Raw genomic sequence first — 19,426 nt, 5'->3', positions numbered from 1 at the left:
AGAAGGAAAAGTTTATTTAGGGGCCCACGGTTTTAGAGGTCTCAATCTGTAGACAACAGGCACCATTCCTTGGTGTTCAAAGTGAGGCAGAACATCATGGCCAAATAGTGTGGCAGAGGGAGGTGGCTCACATGATGATCAGAAAGCAGAGAAAGATTCCACTATCTAGATAGAAAATATATACCCTAAAGGCGTACCACCAATGACTCAACTCTTTCAGTCATAGCCTACCTGCCTTCAGCTATCACCCAGTTAATCCCATCAAGTGATTGAATTAAGGCTCTCGTGGCCCGATCATTTCACCTCTGAATGCTCTTACATTGTCTCACATGAGCCTTTTGGGGACACCTCACATCCAAACCATAACAAATATTATTGGACAAGTCGTCTGAAGAAATAATTGATAGTAGTACTTGAATAGATGGATGTATAATATTGAATCACCCTTAGTACAATTAGATTTTTCGTTGTGAAATTTTACTCTGCTGAAGCATATGTATTTTGAGGGAGGTTAGAATTTTGAAATGAGTGCAAAGTTCAATTGTTTCCTTTACCCAGAACCACTAATATTAACTCTTTTGAAGCTTTCAGTTAGCAATATGACAACCAGCATGTTAAAAGTTGACTGAAGTGTCCTAAACATCACTTTCTTCAGTTTATTTACCTCTTCCTCATAGTCTAAGGACACAGTAACGAAGAATATCTAATTATCATTCTCTTTAGCAATTGAACCAACAAATCAAACATTAACAGGAGAAACTTGGAATTCCAAGACTGAGGCATAAATTAATTTATTCACCCCTTCATCGAGTATTTGCTGAGATGAGGAGGAAAAGATGTATCACCTTATTTCTTTGTTTTATATTTTTATATCCTTAGCAGCATTGGAATTCCTCTTCTCCCTTGCTGAAAGCATAGATTTGGAAGTACAAGATGTGTTCTCATGGCTACCCAGCTCATTGTTGGGCCAGTGGAGTGAACACTGGCTCCTAGGTGGGAAGCTTCTGTCTGTGTTCCTTGCCCCCATCAAGACTTAGTCCTTCTCTACTGCCTTAGCTTATTTTAGTTTTACTTTTAATAAATGCTTTGTTTTCTAATACTGAACATTTCTCAGGGGAAGCTAATAGTATTTTTCTTGTACATGGTAAATACTGGCTTTGAATGATTAGAATCACAAAGAAGCATTAGAAATGAAGCTTCTTTGAACATAAGAAAACTTGAGTTAGAAACAACCTCAAATGGCTTCAGTTAAGAATCTTCTAAACTTGGAATGGAATCACCATTTGACCCAATAATCCCACTTCACGGTCTATATCCAACGGATTTAATAAACAGCATAGTACAGTGACACAGCCACATCAATGTTTATAGCAGTTCAACTCATAATAGCCAAGCTATGGAAACAACCTAGGTGTCCTTCAGTGGATGAATGGATAAGGAAAATGTGGTATATATACACAATTGAATATTACTCAGCCATACAGAAGAACAAAACCTGGAGAATATCATGCTAAGTGAAATAAGTCCATCCCTAAAAACCATAGCCCGAATATTCTCTCTGATATGCAGATGCTAATTCAAAACAGGGGAGGGTGGGAAGGGGAAGAATAGAAATCCATTGGATTAGACAAAGGGAAACAAAGGGAAGAGGTGGGGAATAGGAAGGACAGTAGAATTAATCGGACATAATTTTCCTAGCCATGTATTTGAATACACAACCAGGGTAATTCCTCATCATTTACCACAGGAATGGGATCTTAGGATAAGTTATACTCTATGTATGTATAGTTAGCCAAAATGCATTCTACTGTCATGTATAACTAAAAAGAATAAATTTAAAAGAAATATTTTTAAAAAATAAGTCTTTTCTCAGTAGTTGGCCAAAAGATGGAACAATAACCTATAATTATCTCAGGGTGATTTTGCCCACATATTTTAAACGTGTCTTCTAAGGCCAGAAAGAGGTCTGCATAATATTAATCAAAGGCCCAAGACATGAAAATGGGCCAGTTTTGTTTTCATGTTTTCTTTCCTTTTATCTTGAATATTTCAGTATTTCAGAAGTCTAAGCAATTTTATATGAAAGGCATCCCCATGAGTTGGAGGTGTTCTAAAGCATACAGTCTTCACGAAGATCCCTTGCTCATGATGGTCTCTAGGAAAGGGTGGGGAAGGACTTGCATAGGATTTCTCATGTTTTGTTTTCTCTAGTAGGACAGTTTGCACCTTGGTATGTACCTAAGAGATGCCACTGTGTAGGCTTTAAGCAACTATGTATAACAATAGTGATTATAATTTTAGGCATATGATCCATATTATGCATGAGGTACTTTTGAAAGAACTTTATATGTTTAACTCTTTCAGTCTCTGTAGCAGCTCTTTAAGGTAGATAATGTTCAGTGGAATTTGAATCACAGAGAAGCTGAGGAACTTGCTCAAAATCAAAGCTAGAATGTAAAACAGGTCTTCTGCCTTTAAAATTCATAAGTCATCACGAAGTACAGAAAACTAAAACAAATTTACCTGTCCAGATATTAACGTTAAATTTTAGTTTCAGAAGACGTGAAATGGATGTTTCTAAGTTTTGTTGAAAATGTTCCTTTTCTTCCTCCCTATCCCAGTTAGAAACTCACCTGAATCTTAAGGGATCTTTGGACATGGACTCAGTGGTTTTATTCTCAGCTGCAATATCACTTAAACATTTCCAAATATTAATGTCATATTTTTGGGTAGCATACAATATATAAAACATCATCATATCTTCTTACCTCTTTTCAGTCTTAAAATAGCCCTATAAGCTGAACTTTATTAATTATTAATGTCTCCCTCTCTACCCCCCCCCCCCTCCTGGGGATCAAACCCAGGGCCTTGTGCATGATAAGCAAACACTTCACCACTGAGCTACATCCCAAATCCTTGCTTTATTTCCCAAATAACTATGGTGAGTCTCAGAATAAGTCACGAAAGATTGGTGTTCACACATGTGAAATAGTAGAGTGGGTCAGCTTTCTGTCTTCTGTCTTCTGGTCCAGAATTGATCTGCTGATTCTGCATTTCCTCTCAGATTGTGGGCACTCTTCAGAATTTTGCTGGTATGATTTAGTTTTTTTTTTAACCTAGCTCATTGGGAAGTCATTATGAAGGGAATTAAAATTTTAATTTGACAAGCCAGTTCTTCTTGCGTTACTCATGTTAACTTCTTTGTGAATCTAAACGTAGCAACCAGTGAAGTATCTCATATATATGAGTAACAAATCATGACGTAGCTGCAAAAATGGGTTCTATTATTGTGCATCCACTTCCCGTTAAGTAGAAATTAAGTTCCAAATGGAACCTACATGTTGCCGGGCATGGTGGTGCACACCTGTAATCCGAGTGGCTCAGGAGACTGAGGCAGGAGGATCGTGAGTTCAAAGCCTGCCTCAGCAATGACAAGGTGCAAAGCAACTCAGTGAGACCCTGATAAATAAATAAAATAAATATATAAAATACAAATAAAATAAAATAAAATCTCTAAATAAAATACAAAATAGAGCTGGGGATGTGGCTCAGTGGTTGAGTGCCCCAGAGTTCAATTCCTGGTACCCCCCCAACAAAAAGATCTTATGTCTTTTTAGCCAGCACCTCATAGTACACATTCACTTTCACCATGGAGACTTTTTGTGTCATTAGAGTTTAGTCACTTTTTTTTTTTTTTAAGTTGTATATGGACACAATACCATTATTTATTTTTATGTGGTACTGAGGATTGAACCCAGTGTCTCACATGTGCTAAGCAAGCACTCTACCATTGAGCCACAACCTCAGCCCTCCAGTCACTTCTTGAGTTAGTACGGAGCCCCCTGAACTCAGCACCCTGGAGTGGAAGGTCTAGACAAGTGGCTTTGGTAATTTTCATGTGACTTCTGTTGTGCCTGTCTTAGAGCATTGCTATAGTTTGGATCTGGAATGTCTCCTAAAAGCTGTGTATGGAAGACTTGGTTCCTAGGTTGGCACTGTTGAGAGGTAGGAGAATCTTTAGGAGGAGGAGCATAGTGGAAATTAGGTTATTGGGAGCAGTATCTTTAAGGTAAATTGAGATCCAGCCCTTTCCTCTCTCTTTTCTTATTACTACCATGAGGTTAGCAGCTTTGCTACACCACACCCTCTCTGCATGATATTCTGCCTCACTACAGGCCCAAAACTGACTAACTGACTATGGACCAAAAACTTAGAAACCATGAGCCAAAATAAATCTTTCATCTTTTTAAATTGTTTACCTCAAGCATTTTGTCACAGTGACAGAAAGTTGACTAACAGGCATCTCATGTATGTGTTCATTTATATGTGTTCTGCATCTCTGTTAGATTTTTTCCATTGCTTCATGGCTTTAGCTGCCTTTTCCATTGGGCCTCATTATGCTTCCTAGAAGCTGTGCTTGATTCAACAGACCAGCCTGGCCACAATTGTTCCCACATGATTACAGATATTCATAGTATCTTGTTCCTACTGGAGGCGGGGGGACTGTGTTTACCCTCAGCTGTGCTGAATTCAAGATCATCTGTGTTGGGAGGGGTGCAGAGCTCCTGAGCCTCTACACTGCAGATGAGGCCCAGCAAGAGAAAGTACTTCTCACCCTACCTGGGCATGCTCCCTACAAGAGGTCAGACCTCCTTGTTGCCCAATGATACAATTCCCACTATGACCCCCTTGCCTGCCAGAAAATCATATTTTTGCCAAACAGAGCTTTGGAACCCTCTAGTTGATGATCACTCCATGTCTCTCTAGTCAGATTTCATACTTCCTTAAGAAGCAACACTTCACGAAAAGGTTATTGGGTTTGCAATCCCTGCTTAGGGAAGCCTCACCCATAATCTTTGTACACACAAATTATATTTCCTTAATTTTTAAATTTTCTTTGGTGTTTGCCCTAAAACTTATTTAGTGACGCATGCTCTTCAAAACTTTCACTTCCTCAGAGAAATAGCATCATCAACATGTTTGTTTTCCTGGCTGTGGAATTTACAGCTGTTTTCTGGTTCTGATGATAAGCCTCATGTGTGCTGGGATCGGATCCCAGGGGTGAGGTCAGCCTTCCTGGCAGGCTTCCAGAGAATTCTGCTTCCATTGAGGGAATACTCAGGCTTCCCGGGAGCTCTGGTTTCTCTTTAACTTATCATCTTTCAGTTTTATCTTCATGGCTCTCACTTCAGGTAACTCCAGCAGTGACGATCCCTGCCAGCCTCATCTGGCCTGGCCTGAAGTGACCCCCTCAGACTCTTACATGTTGTACCACTCCCCCTCCCTCCAGACTTCCTCTGTGAGATGAATCCCACCTGATTCAGAGCCAAGGTGGCAGATCCATAGACATCCCAGGAAAGGACTTGGCCAAGATCACTGTAAAAAAGGATTGTTCCTGGCTGGGCACATGGCCAGGCAACTACTCATTATCTCCTGAACACTTGGGCCAGTGACTTTTGAAGCCCCAGAGAAGGAACCCTAAAGAGAGTTTGCTGCCATTGGTCTTTCAATTTCCAGAGCAGCACAGACCCCGTGCACAACATTGCTGGAGTCCATCCGCCCTGTGGCTGCACTAAAAGCCACATAACACCAGATGTATTTGAATTTTTTTCAAGTCATTCAAGTCCGAACTCTTCACCAATACAGACCTGACTCTCAGGGTAACGGGGAGCTATTTTTTTCTAATGATAGGTCTGAGGGTCCCAGACCTATCTATAAAAACAGGCAGGCAAATGATATTTCTACCTAAGTTGAAAAGGAAGCCATGAAAATAATTAGACATCTTTGCTTTATTCCTCTCATGCTCCAGAACTATGGAAAGTATGTATTAGAGAGAATTACCCCATGATTCCTATCAGTTGCATCTTAATCTGGGCTACTTGGTATACCTTACCCTATTAAGACCTATGGCCATCGAACTGCCCATCTTCTTGCTTTCTCTTTCCCTTTAGCTAGTTGTTCTGAAAAACTTGGACAAATCTGACACCCCACCCCAACCCACCCCCATTTTGTCCATGGTATAAGGAACTTAAGCTCAGCATCTGTGCTTCGTCCTTTCCCCCATGAAATTATATGACCCTCCTGCTACCTTTTCAACTTTTTCCTTGAAGCTTGCTGAGTTGAGAAAAAATTATACCTTGTGGCCCAGTTAACTTTGTGCTAAATGGTGAAAAGGAAAATGTGACAAAATTATCCTGAGGACTTAAGGGGAATGCATGGTGAAGTCAGAATGATAAAGTCAAGTCTGACCGTTCTAAGTCTCAACTGGAACAACTCAAGGGCGCTCTATGGCTAGAATGTGATATTGGGGCTGGAAGCTCTGATCACTCACTTGACATGATCACCATTCACTGAACAATCCTGGCATGATGGTAATCTGCAAATATCCTTTCTTTAAAAGGGCACTTATTTTATTTTTTGTTTGTAGATGGACATAATACCTTTATTTATTTATTTTTCATTTTTATGTGGTGCTGAGGATTGAACCCAGTGCCCCACACATGCTGGGCGAATGCTGTACCACTGAGCCACAACCGCAGCCCCAAAGAGCATTTTTATTCTCCATGAAACTGGGTTCAAGAATCAACTTTGATTCTGATGTGGGGCTTACTGTATTTAGAGTAAATATCTGAAATACTGTTCATCGGGTCCATTGGAGATCCTATTTACATCATATCAAATAATATTTTTCCCAATTCTTTTTAAACTTCTTTTCCCTTTTGGCTTTAAAGACAAAAACCAAACATACCAAGCACCAAGCTTGCAGTTGTTAGGTCCAAGGGTGGTACAGAGTGTAGGGGATGTTCCCTTACCTGGCCCCACTCCCTCTGCATTCCCCATCATTCAGCACTTGCAGGTCTGTTGCATAGAGAGGTCTTGTTAATCCCTGTGGGTTATAAATTCCTGAAGTCACAGACAGTATCTGAACCAGATAGAATTCACTATGGCAGTGAGTCCAAAAGCAGAGAAGTTGTGTGCTTTGAACAAAGTGGGAGTACTTGTGTCAACTCCTGCAAGGCAGGTGCAGGGAGTACACTACTCCATGGAGGCCTCATGCCCCAAGCCCTAGGCCCCTTCCTGTCACCACCACACTGTTCCTCAGGGGTTGCTTTCTTGGTTCAAGGTGGCAGCAAGGGCTCAAGTGTTTGTTTGTCAGCTGACCAGTATTCAGTGTGCTCTGCCTCTGAGCATCTAAGCTCTTAAAAGAAAAAAAGAAAAACAACAACAACAACAAAAAGCCCAAAAACAAAAAAACCCACCAATCCCCTCTAGTCTCAAAGAGTAAAAACCTTGTATCAGGGATGAGTCCATTATAGATTTGCTTGTGTTCCCATAGCAGCCCTTGACCAGCAGACAGAAGGAGACAGAAGGGTGCCAATTCCAAGGAGATAGGTGGCCTCCTTTCCTAGAATAGATTCTAATGAGTCAGAGCCCCAAACCACTGGACTTCTCACTTCCAGCTTTGCTATTGACATATTGCCTTAGGGAGTAGCCTCAAATGCAATTCAGTTGCAAACTGAAAGGAAACTGTGAATACAGAATCCAGTCCCAGGGCTACAGATGTGGCTCCCTGCATGAGGCCCTAGGTTTGATCTTTAGCACCACAAAGAAGAATCCAGCCCAAATCAGGAATGGGGTAGTGCAATCCTGTAATCCCAGGGACTGACTCTCTCTCTCTCTCTCTCTCTTTCTCTCTCTCTCTCTCTCTCTCTCTCTCTCACACACACACACACACACACACACACACACACACACACAAATACACACAGTTACACAGTTCATGGTTAACAACAACTCCAAACAGTGGGAAATGCTGAATGCATACAGCAGCCTGTGTGACTCTGTTTACCCAGTTTTCCCTAAACTTCTTGGCCACAGAATATTTTTCCAGAGCTCTCCCTTTGGAAACTGTTCTAGGTGGATCTGGACCTGTACCTCCAAAGGCACCATGGACACAAATGGAGTGAACAGAGGCCCCAATTGCTCTCTTTCTCAGCTCCCCTTGTTTCAGGGTCCTTAACTGCTATGGTTTGTTATTTCTTAATTGTAAGAAATTGTTTGAGCCAGCTGCTCCTCTGGGTATTTGTTTCTTTGACATCACCCTGAACGCCATACCACTGGCCCTGGGCCCTAGGTTTGTCATCTTCTCCTCCCCAGTCTTTGTGATCTTGTCCCTGGGAGGATGCTGTCCCTAAGGAATCCACCTCTCTCCTGCTCTCCTTGGCCCACTGTTAGTCACATGCCCTGGCCTGCCATTCTCCTTCTGCATCTCTCTCGGCCTTGGTGTTGTCAGGTTCCCTGGGTGACAGGAGGCTGTTTACCTATTCCTCAGGACACTGTTTCTCCCTTAGGTGCTATGGCAACCTGAATGGCTTGCTTGTGGGTGAGGTAACCTTTGTTTTCCAAATCATAGTCCATTTTACTGAAATCTTGTAGCAGTTCATAATAATTTTTGAAAGATTGTATTTTTTTAACAATAGGATTTTTAAAATTATCACCAGCTTTACTTTTTTTTCTTCCTAAAATGCGGTTTGCTTGCTTCTCACTTAATAACTTCTCAAAGGGCAGAGGGAAAACAATTCCACGTAGGGGCTGCACCAAGAAAATGTTCCAAGGGAATTACGTACTACCTGGGACTGACCTTCCAGGTTTCCATACAGGATTTGCCTTCATCATCAGCTGACACCTATGGAGCTGGTAGAATTAGGATGGAAGGGGTGGTTTCTACTAGACGAGGGGAGAGTGTGCTTCTGCTTCACCTGCTTCCTCCTGAAGGTGCTGTCACTGCTGGTGGGCCCTGGGCATTCATGGTCATCATAGTGAAGACTAGGTACCTGTATTTACTGAATCATGTATCGTGTTTGGTTTTATAAGTTTCCCAAAGTAGAGATCTGCTTTACTATAGAGACTGGGAAAGGTGAATTTGGAGATCAGCAACCAGCTCAGCTTCGCTAGAAATCTGAGCAGCATCTCAGTGAAAGACTTTGGGGTTTGCTGTTTTGTGTTGTTTGCATTTTGCCCAGAGGTCTGCTATGGTTTGGATATGGATGTGGTTTGTCCTCCAAGGGTTTGTGTGCTGGAAGTTTGGTCTCCAATGCAATGGTGTTGAGAGGTAGTGGATCTTTAAGATGTAGGTCATATGGGAGATGATTAAATCACAGGCGCTACCCTATGATAGGGTTAACGCAGGTTTCCAAGGAGTGGATTAGTTTCCTTGAGAGTAGGTTGTTAAAAGAGAGTGAGCTAGCCCATCAACCATGTGATTGCTGCCTTTGGCACATGTCTTACTTCCTCTCTTGCCATATGACCTTTCCTTCTGCATTTAGCTATTTTTCTTTCCTTTGGTCTGCCATGTTATGATGCAGTCACTTTGGACTTTTCAGCTTGCAAAGATATGAATTAAGTAAACCTCTTCATGAAGTATTCTGCCTCAGGTATTTTGTTATAACTGTACAAAACTCAGTAAGGCAGAGAGATCCTTCTTAAGTAATGCAGCACTTTTCTTCAAAGTTGAGAAGTATTGCCAAGGTGAGAGCAAAGGACCTGAAAGGTGAGTCCACAGTACTCATGTAATGAATGGTCCTGTTTGTTTGTGTCCTATATGGGCCTGCATTCAATGTAGTGTGGATACCTGCTCCTTTCCTATGTTCTTCTGTGAGGCCAACCCATGGCCTAGTCATCTATAGACCCCTTACTTTCTGGGTCACATCTTCCCTCCACTTAGCCTCTTGGGTGAGCTCTTGAACCCACCTGAAATTTGTTAGTGGCTGTTCATTTCCTACAAAACAAACCAGCCAAGTGGTACTTAGTAACTGAAAATACCGATTTATGATGATTCATTAGTTCTCATACTTCTGCAGGCCTCCTCAGGCCCAGCCAGATGGTACTTGCTTAGGGTCTTTTATATGGCTGCACTGAGATGGTAGTTGAGGCTATGGTCATATGAAGATGTGATGGGCCAAATGTTCATGATGACTCACACATATGGCTGGTCTTTTAAGTTTGCTGTCAGTTCTTCTGAAGCTGCCAAAGGCAGCACCTGCATGTGACCTCTTCACATAGCTTGAGTTCTCCCAGCCTAGGGATTGGGTACCAGGAGGAGATTCCCAAGAAACTCAGGTGAAGTTTTAGGACCACTTCTACCACATTCTGTTGGCCAAGCAAGTCACTGATGCCTGCTCAGATTCAAGGGGAAGGCATTAAATTCTACCTTTAGATGCAACTGGAAGGTGACATTGCAGAGAACTTTTGGAATGGAAGATTTGACTGAGGCCATCTTTGGAAAATTTAGTCTGCTTCCCTTCACCTTGGTCACCTTCAGGTGACAGTTTAAGCATCTAAGCAAGCCAGGCACAGGTCCTTGGGGGACCAAAGGAAAAAAAAATCAAATATGTCTTCAATGAAAATGAAAATATTTTTGTTGAGTCCTAATTGGGGAAAAATGTAGAGGCTTAACATTTAGATTTTATACTTTTTGGGGTAGAAAAATGACAAGGAGAAATTTGGCTTCTTTGAAAAATACATGAAATGTACCAAGTGTTCTTCTTTACTTGTGCTTCATGTGTTTAGAGAAACCATTATGCCCGTACATATATGGCCTCATTTCATATTGTCATTGCCCTTGTACAGACAAGGAAACTGAGGGTTAGAGAAGCCCCTGTGTTTTCCAATTATTGGCAGAGCCAGGACTTAACATTGCTCCATTTTGTGCAGAGCTTTGTTTGTGCAACTGACAGGACATCCCCCCCCCCCCCCCCCCCCCCCCCGCCACTGCTCTTGTTTCTAGAAATTCTAAAACCCTCTACATGTACTGAGTTAGCCTGCTTTTCTGTTACTATAACAAAGTATCCAAGGTTAGGTAACTTCAAAGAAAAGAGTTTTTTCAGTTTATAGTTTTGGAGGCTAAAAGTTCAAATAGCATGTCCCTCATGGTAGATGTGCAAGAGGGAGCAATCATGTGATGAGACAGGAAGCCAGAGGAGCTTGTGACTAGCCAACCCTCTTACAAGAACTAACTCAGGGTCCCACAAGAACTACCTTAATCTTTTCCCAGAGTAGTACCTCATCAGGACCAAATTACCTCCCACTAGGTCCCACCTCATAAAGATCCTGCCACCTCACACTTCAGCATACTGGTAATACACGAGCTCTGGATGGCAAGCCACATCCAAATCAGCACATACCTTCTTCAACTCCCAGCTCATGGTCACCTTCAGGGCGTAGCCCGCCAAGCCTGGTAGGTCTCCCAGTGACGAGGCTTCTCTGTCCCACAGCACCTCACTCTTTCCACACGAGTGTTTTACGATTGTCTCTCCCACTAGGCTGTAAGCCCACAGGGTCTTTCCCCCTGCTGTAAATGTGAATTATGATTAAATGTGAACTCATCCTTGAGAACTCATATGTCACCTCCACTCTTCCCGGAGACCTGCACTTCTACTATTCTGGCAGGATTCAATCCCTCCACTCTTTCAAAGCAGCACTTCAAGAAAAATAGATCACCAGTAAATCAGCACTAAAATTGTGCCAGGAATTTGATATATAAACTCCAAAGTGTAATATGTGTGTGTGTGTGTGTGTGTGTATGTATATATTTTGTGTTCATTGTAAAGGCATGAGAGAGAGAGAGATGGAGCTCATATGGTGTCAGATTTAATCCAGATCTACTACCAGCATTAATGTAGGTAATTCATAATAATAATAGCTACCATAAATAGTTGCTAACTGTCATACAATGTGGGCAGAAACATCTTTAAAATCAAAGATAAAAAACAATATGCTGTCTTAGTCACATTTTTTTGAAGCTGCACACACCTTCTCAGGTGGGAGGTTGTTCTTATGAAGAGACTAGATAGAACCAGAAATGATAATGTAAGACTCTAGATTGGTCACCAGTCATGAAGCAGAGATTGTTATGTTCCTCAGATTGTACCTTTTTTTTTTTGCATTCTGAATGCAATGTCTTTTATTTTGTTTTTGTTTTGATTTCTTTTATGGTGCTGTGGTGGAACCCAGGTCCTCATGCATGCTAAGCAAGGGCTGTAACATTGAGGTACACCCCTAGCCCCTTCCACATCCTTTCTTACAGTGTGTGTTCATCTTATGGACATGAATAGAAGTTTTCACAAATAAATAAATTAGAAAGTTAAGACCTGCCTGGGTTAAACAGCATTCCATAGGTTTATTTTTAACACGCTGTGAACTCCTGAGAACTACAAAAGCACAAATGCTTCAAGATGAATGTATCATTCTTGTTTATACTCATATAATTTTGAGTATAAATTGTGTATCACTTATCTGAAGTTTTGGGGACCAAATTGTTTTAGTTTATTTTTTGGAATATTTGCATAGGTATAAATAGATAGTTTAGGATGGGACTCAAGTATAAACACAGAATCATTTGTTTCATATTCATCTTATTCTCATAACAAAAAGGTTTTTTACATAACATTCTTGGTAATTATGTGCATGAAACAAAGTTTCACACTGTGGAATTTTGTACTTGTGGCATTATATGAGCACTTTAAAATTTTGGGGTTTTAGATCTATCTGATCTTCATATTAGGGATGTTTTACCTTTCTCAGCACACAAAAAAAGATAGTTTAATTTTAATTTCAGGGCACTACAAAGCATCTTAAAGCTATGGTTATAATTAATTCAAACACTGAATTTTCACTGAGAAGAACACCCAAACTCATTCAACCACAAATGCCCTCTATTGGATTCTTCTCACAAAGCTCTTTCCTAGAAAGATATTTGTCACTTACCTGTGAGGTGACTTGTGTATCAAACAGAATGCACACAAGGCCAACAGGGCAATTGCACTTGGTGAATGGGGATTGGAGGCAAGTATACTTGGGTTCAGATTAATTTTTCAATTATGCAGCTTATTTGCTGAATGATTTAGGGCGATTTAAAAACACACAATGATGTATATCTCATGAGTTACAATTACTAACGTGTGAAAAGCTTTGCATAAAATCCTGGTTACACTTCCTTGAGTGACCAGTCAAACAGGAAATATAAATAGGTTTGGACAAAGAAATCAAATGGCAAATAGTTCTTTATGAAGTTTTGTTCCCATTTGCCTCTTTTTAATAATTTTGCGATTATTTCTTGAGTCAGGATTGTTTTATATGAAATTCTTTGAAGCGCGGATGTGTCATTTATTTTGTATGTATTTGACCAACAATAGTTTGTTTATTGTTTATAATCAATGTTTATTATATTTAATTGAAAGTTTTTAGTTTGACTACCTGTATATAATGCAACAAAATATTTTACCAATTATTAATTTATAGAGAATGTTGTTAGTACATTAACAAATGACAAACAATTGAATCTCATTATTTGTGGGAATTATGTTCTCTAAATTCACGGCCAATACTGAATTGTTGCTCCTGGGGGAGGAGGGTGGAGAGTTAGATTCCTGTGACTCTGCTCAGAACATTTTTGTCAACCTGTTGTGTAACAGCTTTTTAAATTTTTTTTTCTGTTTAAAAATACTTTATTTAATGTATATTGTTGATTTGCTAACATTGAACTCATGGTTATAATCACTACAATTCACACTTACGTGCACCTTATCTAAAGTGCATGTTTTATCCATAACGCACACCACAGCCTTGTGCTCAGGAGTGATAGTTCCACAGCACTACTGCACCATACTTGGAAGTTGTTTTAAACAGTGAAATCACACACACGCATGCACAAGTTCAAAAAAAGGTAGCAGTATAATGGATATATTTGTTTACAGCCTGAGAGCTGAATTAGGGGGGTAGAGCAAACCTCATTTGTCTTCAGTTAGGAACAGGCACATTGAACTCAACTTTTTTTTTTTTTTTTTTTGTACTAGGGATTGAACCCAGGGGCACCTAACCACTGAGCAACATTCAAGCCCTTTTTTATATTTTATTTAGAGTCAGGGTCTCACTAAGTTGCTGAGGCTTGCCTTGAACTTGTGACCCTCCTGCCTCAGATTCTCGAGCCACTGGGATTACAGGCATGTACCACTGTGCACAGCTCAGATTTTTTTTTTTAACACGTGCATGTCCATGAATAAAAAGTGCTTTGAGTCGTTACTTGGTGATTACAGACGAATTTCAGTAAGTGGGCAAATTCACAAGTGATGAGGTTATGTCGTAATGTTCATCAAAATTAAATGTCATAGCATACCGAGAATTTATATTCACCACTGTGGAAGCTGCATTTCTCATCCATTGAGCAACTCTAACTGTACTAACATTAATTAATGCTGTGGTCCTCTGTATTGGTGTTAATTACTCACTGGCCTAATGTGTTGGTAGAAGGAAAGGAGGCTGAAGGGATGAGCATACCTGAGTGGGCCAATGTGGGGGGGTCTTACTTCTTTGTATGTGTTCACTTTTACTTGATCTGAGCGCAGTCTCAAGGAGGAATCATGCTATTTCAATTTCAAAGCACTTGCCAAAAATAAATAAAAACATACATAAATAAGTTTTTTAAAGTTGTTGTTGGGGTGGCACGGTTTGGTGTAAAGATGCTGTCCCCCCAATGTGGTATGAATCTAGGATAGAAAGTGAACCCCAGGGAGCCCATGGATTGAGAGCCAGTTGCCCAGAGAAGAAAGGATCAGAGGAACAATTAATCCATAGCTCAACCTGAATAGCCCTCACAAAGCAAATTACTGTGATTAGAGAAGAATTTCTTCTTCCAGGTTGCTGTCTTCAGTCTTCACTAGCTGCCTGAGGAGATTCTGCTGTGGAAGTGCCCAGCATGTGTTACTAAGTGCACACAAAGGACCCCCCACCCCCACCCCGTGGCTCCCAGTGGACCTGGTTGCCTGTACTGTGGCTCTGCTTAGTGGCCCTGAAGTCCCAAGGCGAAGGTGGCCTGCAGTGAGAAGTTGTGAGGTACAACTCACCCTGGGTGGATCAGAGAGAAAACAGGGGAAGGGGATGATGTGCCTGAGGGTTGAAGCCAGGAGTCAGATTTAGCAATAATTTTAGACATTGTTAATGTAGTTCAGCCCTGTTGTGAGATTTTCTTTTTTTTCTTTTTTCCTTTTTTGGTCCTGTTAGAACCATATTTTTTTTTTCCTGGTAGTCATGAAAAGTGATATTTTGGTGGTGATATTATATTGCTTTGAGATTGAAACAATAGCAGTACAGTAATGGAAGTAATTCCATTTGTTCCAGATTAATAATAGCTAATGATTATTGAATACTTCCTATGGTCAGGCAGTTTTCTAAATACTTCATGCATGTTATCTCATTTAATCAGCTTCCCCCTTGTTATAATTTGGATCTTGAATGTCTTCTAAAGGCCTGTGTGTTAAAGGATTGATGCTGGAGCCTGTAAGAGGTGGGACCTAGTGGGAAGTGTTTAAGTTGTGAAGAGCATGCTTTTGAAGGAGATAGTGGAACTCTAGGCCCCCTCCTTGCTGTCTTTCCTTCCTGGCCATAAGGGGAACAGTTTTGCTCTGCTGTATGCTGCCAGTATTATGCACTGCCTCATGGCATATGTATCATGGACAGGAACCCCGCCAGCTGTAAACCATAATAAACCTTTTCTCTTTATAAATTGATTACCTCAGGGATTTTGTTATAATACCTGTATTGTGGCTCTGCCTGTGGCCCTGAAGTCCCAGGAGGCTCCTCCAACAAGTTAGGTACTCTCATACCCACTTGACTAAGTCATAAGTAATCCCATGATTAACAGAGTTAGGTGAATTCTGCACTCCCAGCCACTACACATCCCATTGAATTATAATGCAGCACATTTGGTTTATTGGGTCAGGTTTTCAGATTCTAGTTTCAGAGTTCAAAAGCAGCATACCAGCATCATATGTAGACTCTGGGGCAACTCCTCAGGCATTCAGGGCCTGAGGAGATAGAACCATGAGCCTGGATTCTTTGTCCTCAAGGAGCTCTCAGTCTTGGAGAGTGGAAATGGTAAGAAAAAGGTAGAAGACAGCACATTCCACACAGAGATATAAAGTGAGGACTCCAGGCTGTAGGAGAATTTGGAAGATGGAATTGGAATTGGCAGGGGAGTCAGAGAGAAATGGGGAAAGACGTCTAAAGTGTGTTAGGTCTAGAATGCTTTCCAGAATCATGTTGATCCTCTACAGTCAGGGTTAACCAGGACTTGAGCGACAGCCGTGGATGGAGCTTGCCTGCCAGTGGTCATTGCCTCCACTCTATCCGGTGCTGCCATTGTGGGGATCTGCAAGTGTGACTAAGGATCTGATGTCGAGTGAGGACGTGAGCTCCACAACTTTCACTGCAAACTCCAGCACTCAGTTACCCTGTGCGTGTGTGCATGCTCCTGGACTGGTGCACATGGCCTCCCAGCACCTGCCCAACACTGCCATTAGTGTTAACCTTGCATAGACATTATCACCTTCCCATTTAAAGGGCTAATATTCAACACAGAACATTTGGCAGTGAAACAATTCTTCTTTTTTTTTTCTTTTTCTCCTTTGATCTTTTGTTTTGTCTTTCAAAGTGCCATGATTCAAAGGATGTCTTCCTTGTGTCTGAAACAGAAGAGACAAGTGGGATGAGGGTATGAGGTCTGAATAGGAACAGCCTCTGGGAGCATGTGTGTCTGTTGGTTGGCTATCCTGGGCAGCGCCTTTCTATCCTGCACCCCCTTGAATGTGCTCGTGAGGCATGATACCATCTTTGTGAGGAGTGGGAGACAGAAGCACCTCTTCACTGGATTCCTTGAAGCAATAGCTGAACATGCTTTGCGATCACCTCATTTCCCTCTTCTCTCTATTCCATCTCTGCCACCCTCTACCACCCATAGAGAGAGCAGTTTTTCACTTCCCAAAGAAATTGGGAAATGGTTGTAATAAAGTCATACCATAGATCCCAAGACTCTTGAAGGTAGTGAATTTATGGACAATTGATGCTAGTGTTCCAGTGTGATTCTTCAGCTTCTCTGTTATCCTGCCTGCAGGGAATGGGGGGGATTAATGACCTGTCATGCAAAGATTATGATAGAAAAGTAATCTTTGATGATGTGGCCTCCTGCTGCTAAAGTAAATGAGTAATATTTTAAAGTATCCATTTTTTAACATCAAAATACTGTCCTTTATTTGATTTTTTTCCCTTTTGTCTTCATGTGAAGAGAAGAAAGCCAGCTAAAAATAACTGATAATTTTTTACATAGCAGTTTTCCAGCAGGTGCCAAGAGATGTACAGATTCTGTGATGGGTAGATCATCTCTTCCTTGGGCACTAAGGGAAGAAGTGAGGGTATCAGCAATGATGCAAGAAGGACCTTTTGATTGTATTTCACTTACTTTCAGGAGGACACTATTTACTTCCCATGATCTTACCTCCTTACTGCCCAGAACTTAATGTGTTTTGTCAGGTTCTGTTATATTATATGTGAGAAGGAGGTTCTGGTTTTATACTCTGTGTGGCATTTAGGATTCTTTCTTCAAGAAATAAAAAAAAAAAAAAAGAAAAACAAAAAACAAACCCATATCACACTGGCTTTAGTAATAAAGGGAATTTATTGGCTTATGTTGCTGAAAAATCCCAAAGCATATAGCTTCAGTTAGGTTTGATGCAGCTACTCCATAGTGATCACAGACCTGGTTTTTTTCTTCTACAGGTATGGCCCCTGCAGTGGTTCCCCTACCACCTCCCCGTACCAAGAATGGCTCTCCTTATAATCCCCAAATGGCTGGCAGAAGTTTTTAGGGTTATGTCTATAAATTCAGTGTCCACATGCTCATGGGAGAGTCTCAGAAAATCTTTTGTCTTCCAGTCTCTGAAAGGTCCTACTTAGGTCATGTGCTTATCTTTGGATCAGAAGAACATAGTACACTGATGGCTTAGTCTGGGTCACATGATCCATGTCTATAGTTGCATGTGTGCGCCCTTGTGTGTGTTGAGGGGTGGGGGTGTCAGCTGCACCACAACCACATAGATCCAGAAACAGATATTGTTGGGAAGGGAAGAGAGTTGAGAGATCATTGGAGAAATAACCAACAAAACTTTTTTTGTGAATAAAATGATATGCTCTTTTTTTTTTTAAAATTCAAGGTGTTTCAAGTGATTAATATTGGTACTAGAAATACATCTCCAAAGGCAGGACCTTCTGTTTTCTACCAGTTCCCTCATCTCAGTTACCTTTTATCCTAGCTCTGAGACTAGACATACAGGAAAAGTGCTTCTTGGAAATGAGGTTGGATCAGAGAGCAATTTTGTACTGTACCAGGTCTGATATGAGATGGGAAGGAGGAGAATACGGAGATATCAACATTATTACCTATTCAATAAAATATACTGTAAGAAAATAAATTTTTCCTTGTACCATTATACATAAAAACAAGTGTAATAAAATCACAATATGAAATTATTTTAATTTTTCATCATTTGAGCCTTTCATGTCACATTTCTGTTCCCTCCCAATGCCATATCTGTGCTGAAATCTCATTTTTTAGTAAAACATCAAAACATTTTATCTTCTCTTTTCAGTGGACAGTTTGCAGTGGTGAAGAAATGCCGTGAGAAAAGCACTGGTCTGCAGTATGCTGCCAAGTTCATTAAGAAAAGGAGGACCAAGTCTAGCCGGCGTGGCGTGAGTCGCGAGGACATTGAGCGGGAGGTCAGCATCCTGAAGGAGATCCAGCACCCCAACGTTATCACCCTGCATGAGGTCTATGAGAACAAGACAGATGTCATTCTGATCCTGGAACTGTGAGTTCTGTCCATGTTGGGTGGGAGAGAGGGTGTGGCTGGGGGAGCTCCAGCAGTGGGGAGCCCTGGAGCTGCATGGGAAATGGATTCTGCTGCACTGTGCTGGAGAACAAGTGAGCTGCCTGGCTTGAGACTTGGCTACACATATCTGGAAGAACTTCTAAGGAGCAGCTTTCATTAATGAGGATCCATTGGATTTGCAAGAGGGTCCCCCATTCTTAGGCTTTACCACTTATCTGTCTGTTCCTCTTCATTTGTCATGAGCATTTTCCCTTATATTTCAAGCACAGGTCCTTTTTCCTCTGTTCCTGTCTTCCCTGTTTCTCTCCCCTTCCTGTGTTCTCTTTCCTACCCCCTCCCTGTATGTTGTACAGACAAACACACAACCCATTTTTAACTGTTGGAACTGTCAACACTAATTATACGAATGGGTGAAACTGGACCAGAATCACTCGCATTTGATTATAGGATTTGTTTTTAAGCCATGTTGCTGATTTTCTTAGGCCAGCTCTGCCCATTGGATGTTATTACAGGCAACTTATGATAGCTCATTGTTCTGTGGTGTTTCTAGTCTCCATCTCTGTCCCTCTCTGTCTGCCTGTCTAAGTTGCTGTGTGGGGTGCCACATTCTTTGTCACTGAGTCCAGGAGCACCTCTTGGTAGGAGAGAAGCAGCCAACCAAGGGCACCAGCTGGATCTCTCTGTAGGCTTTTGAGATTGAGGCACAA

General features: G+C 41.2%; 1 protein-coding gene across 1 annotated transcript in view; it reads left to right on the top strand.

Moving 5' to 3' along the window:
* Dapk1 (death associated protein kinase 1) overlaps positions 1–19,426 on the top strand; it is a 179,691-nt gene that overhangs the window by 75,434 nt on the left and 84,831 nt on the right. The window contains exon 3 of the mRNA XM_026404465.2: positions 18,477–18,698. Within this exon, the coding sequence (XP_026260250.1) occupies positions 18,477–18,698 (222 nt within the window). The remainder of the gene's footprint in view (positions 1–18,476; positions 18,699–19,426) is intronic.

The sequence above is a fragment of the Urocitellus parryii genome, chromosome 4 (genome assembly GCF_045843805.1).
Source record: "Urocitellus parryii isolate mUroPar1 chromosome 4, mUroPar1.hap1, whole genome shotgun sequence".
Taxonomy (NCBI): Eukaryota; Metazoa; Chordata; class Mammalia; order Rodentia; family Sciuridae; genus Urocitellus; species Urocitellus parryii.
This window is presented reverse-complemented; position numbering and strand designations above follow the sequence as displayed.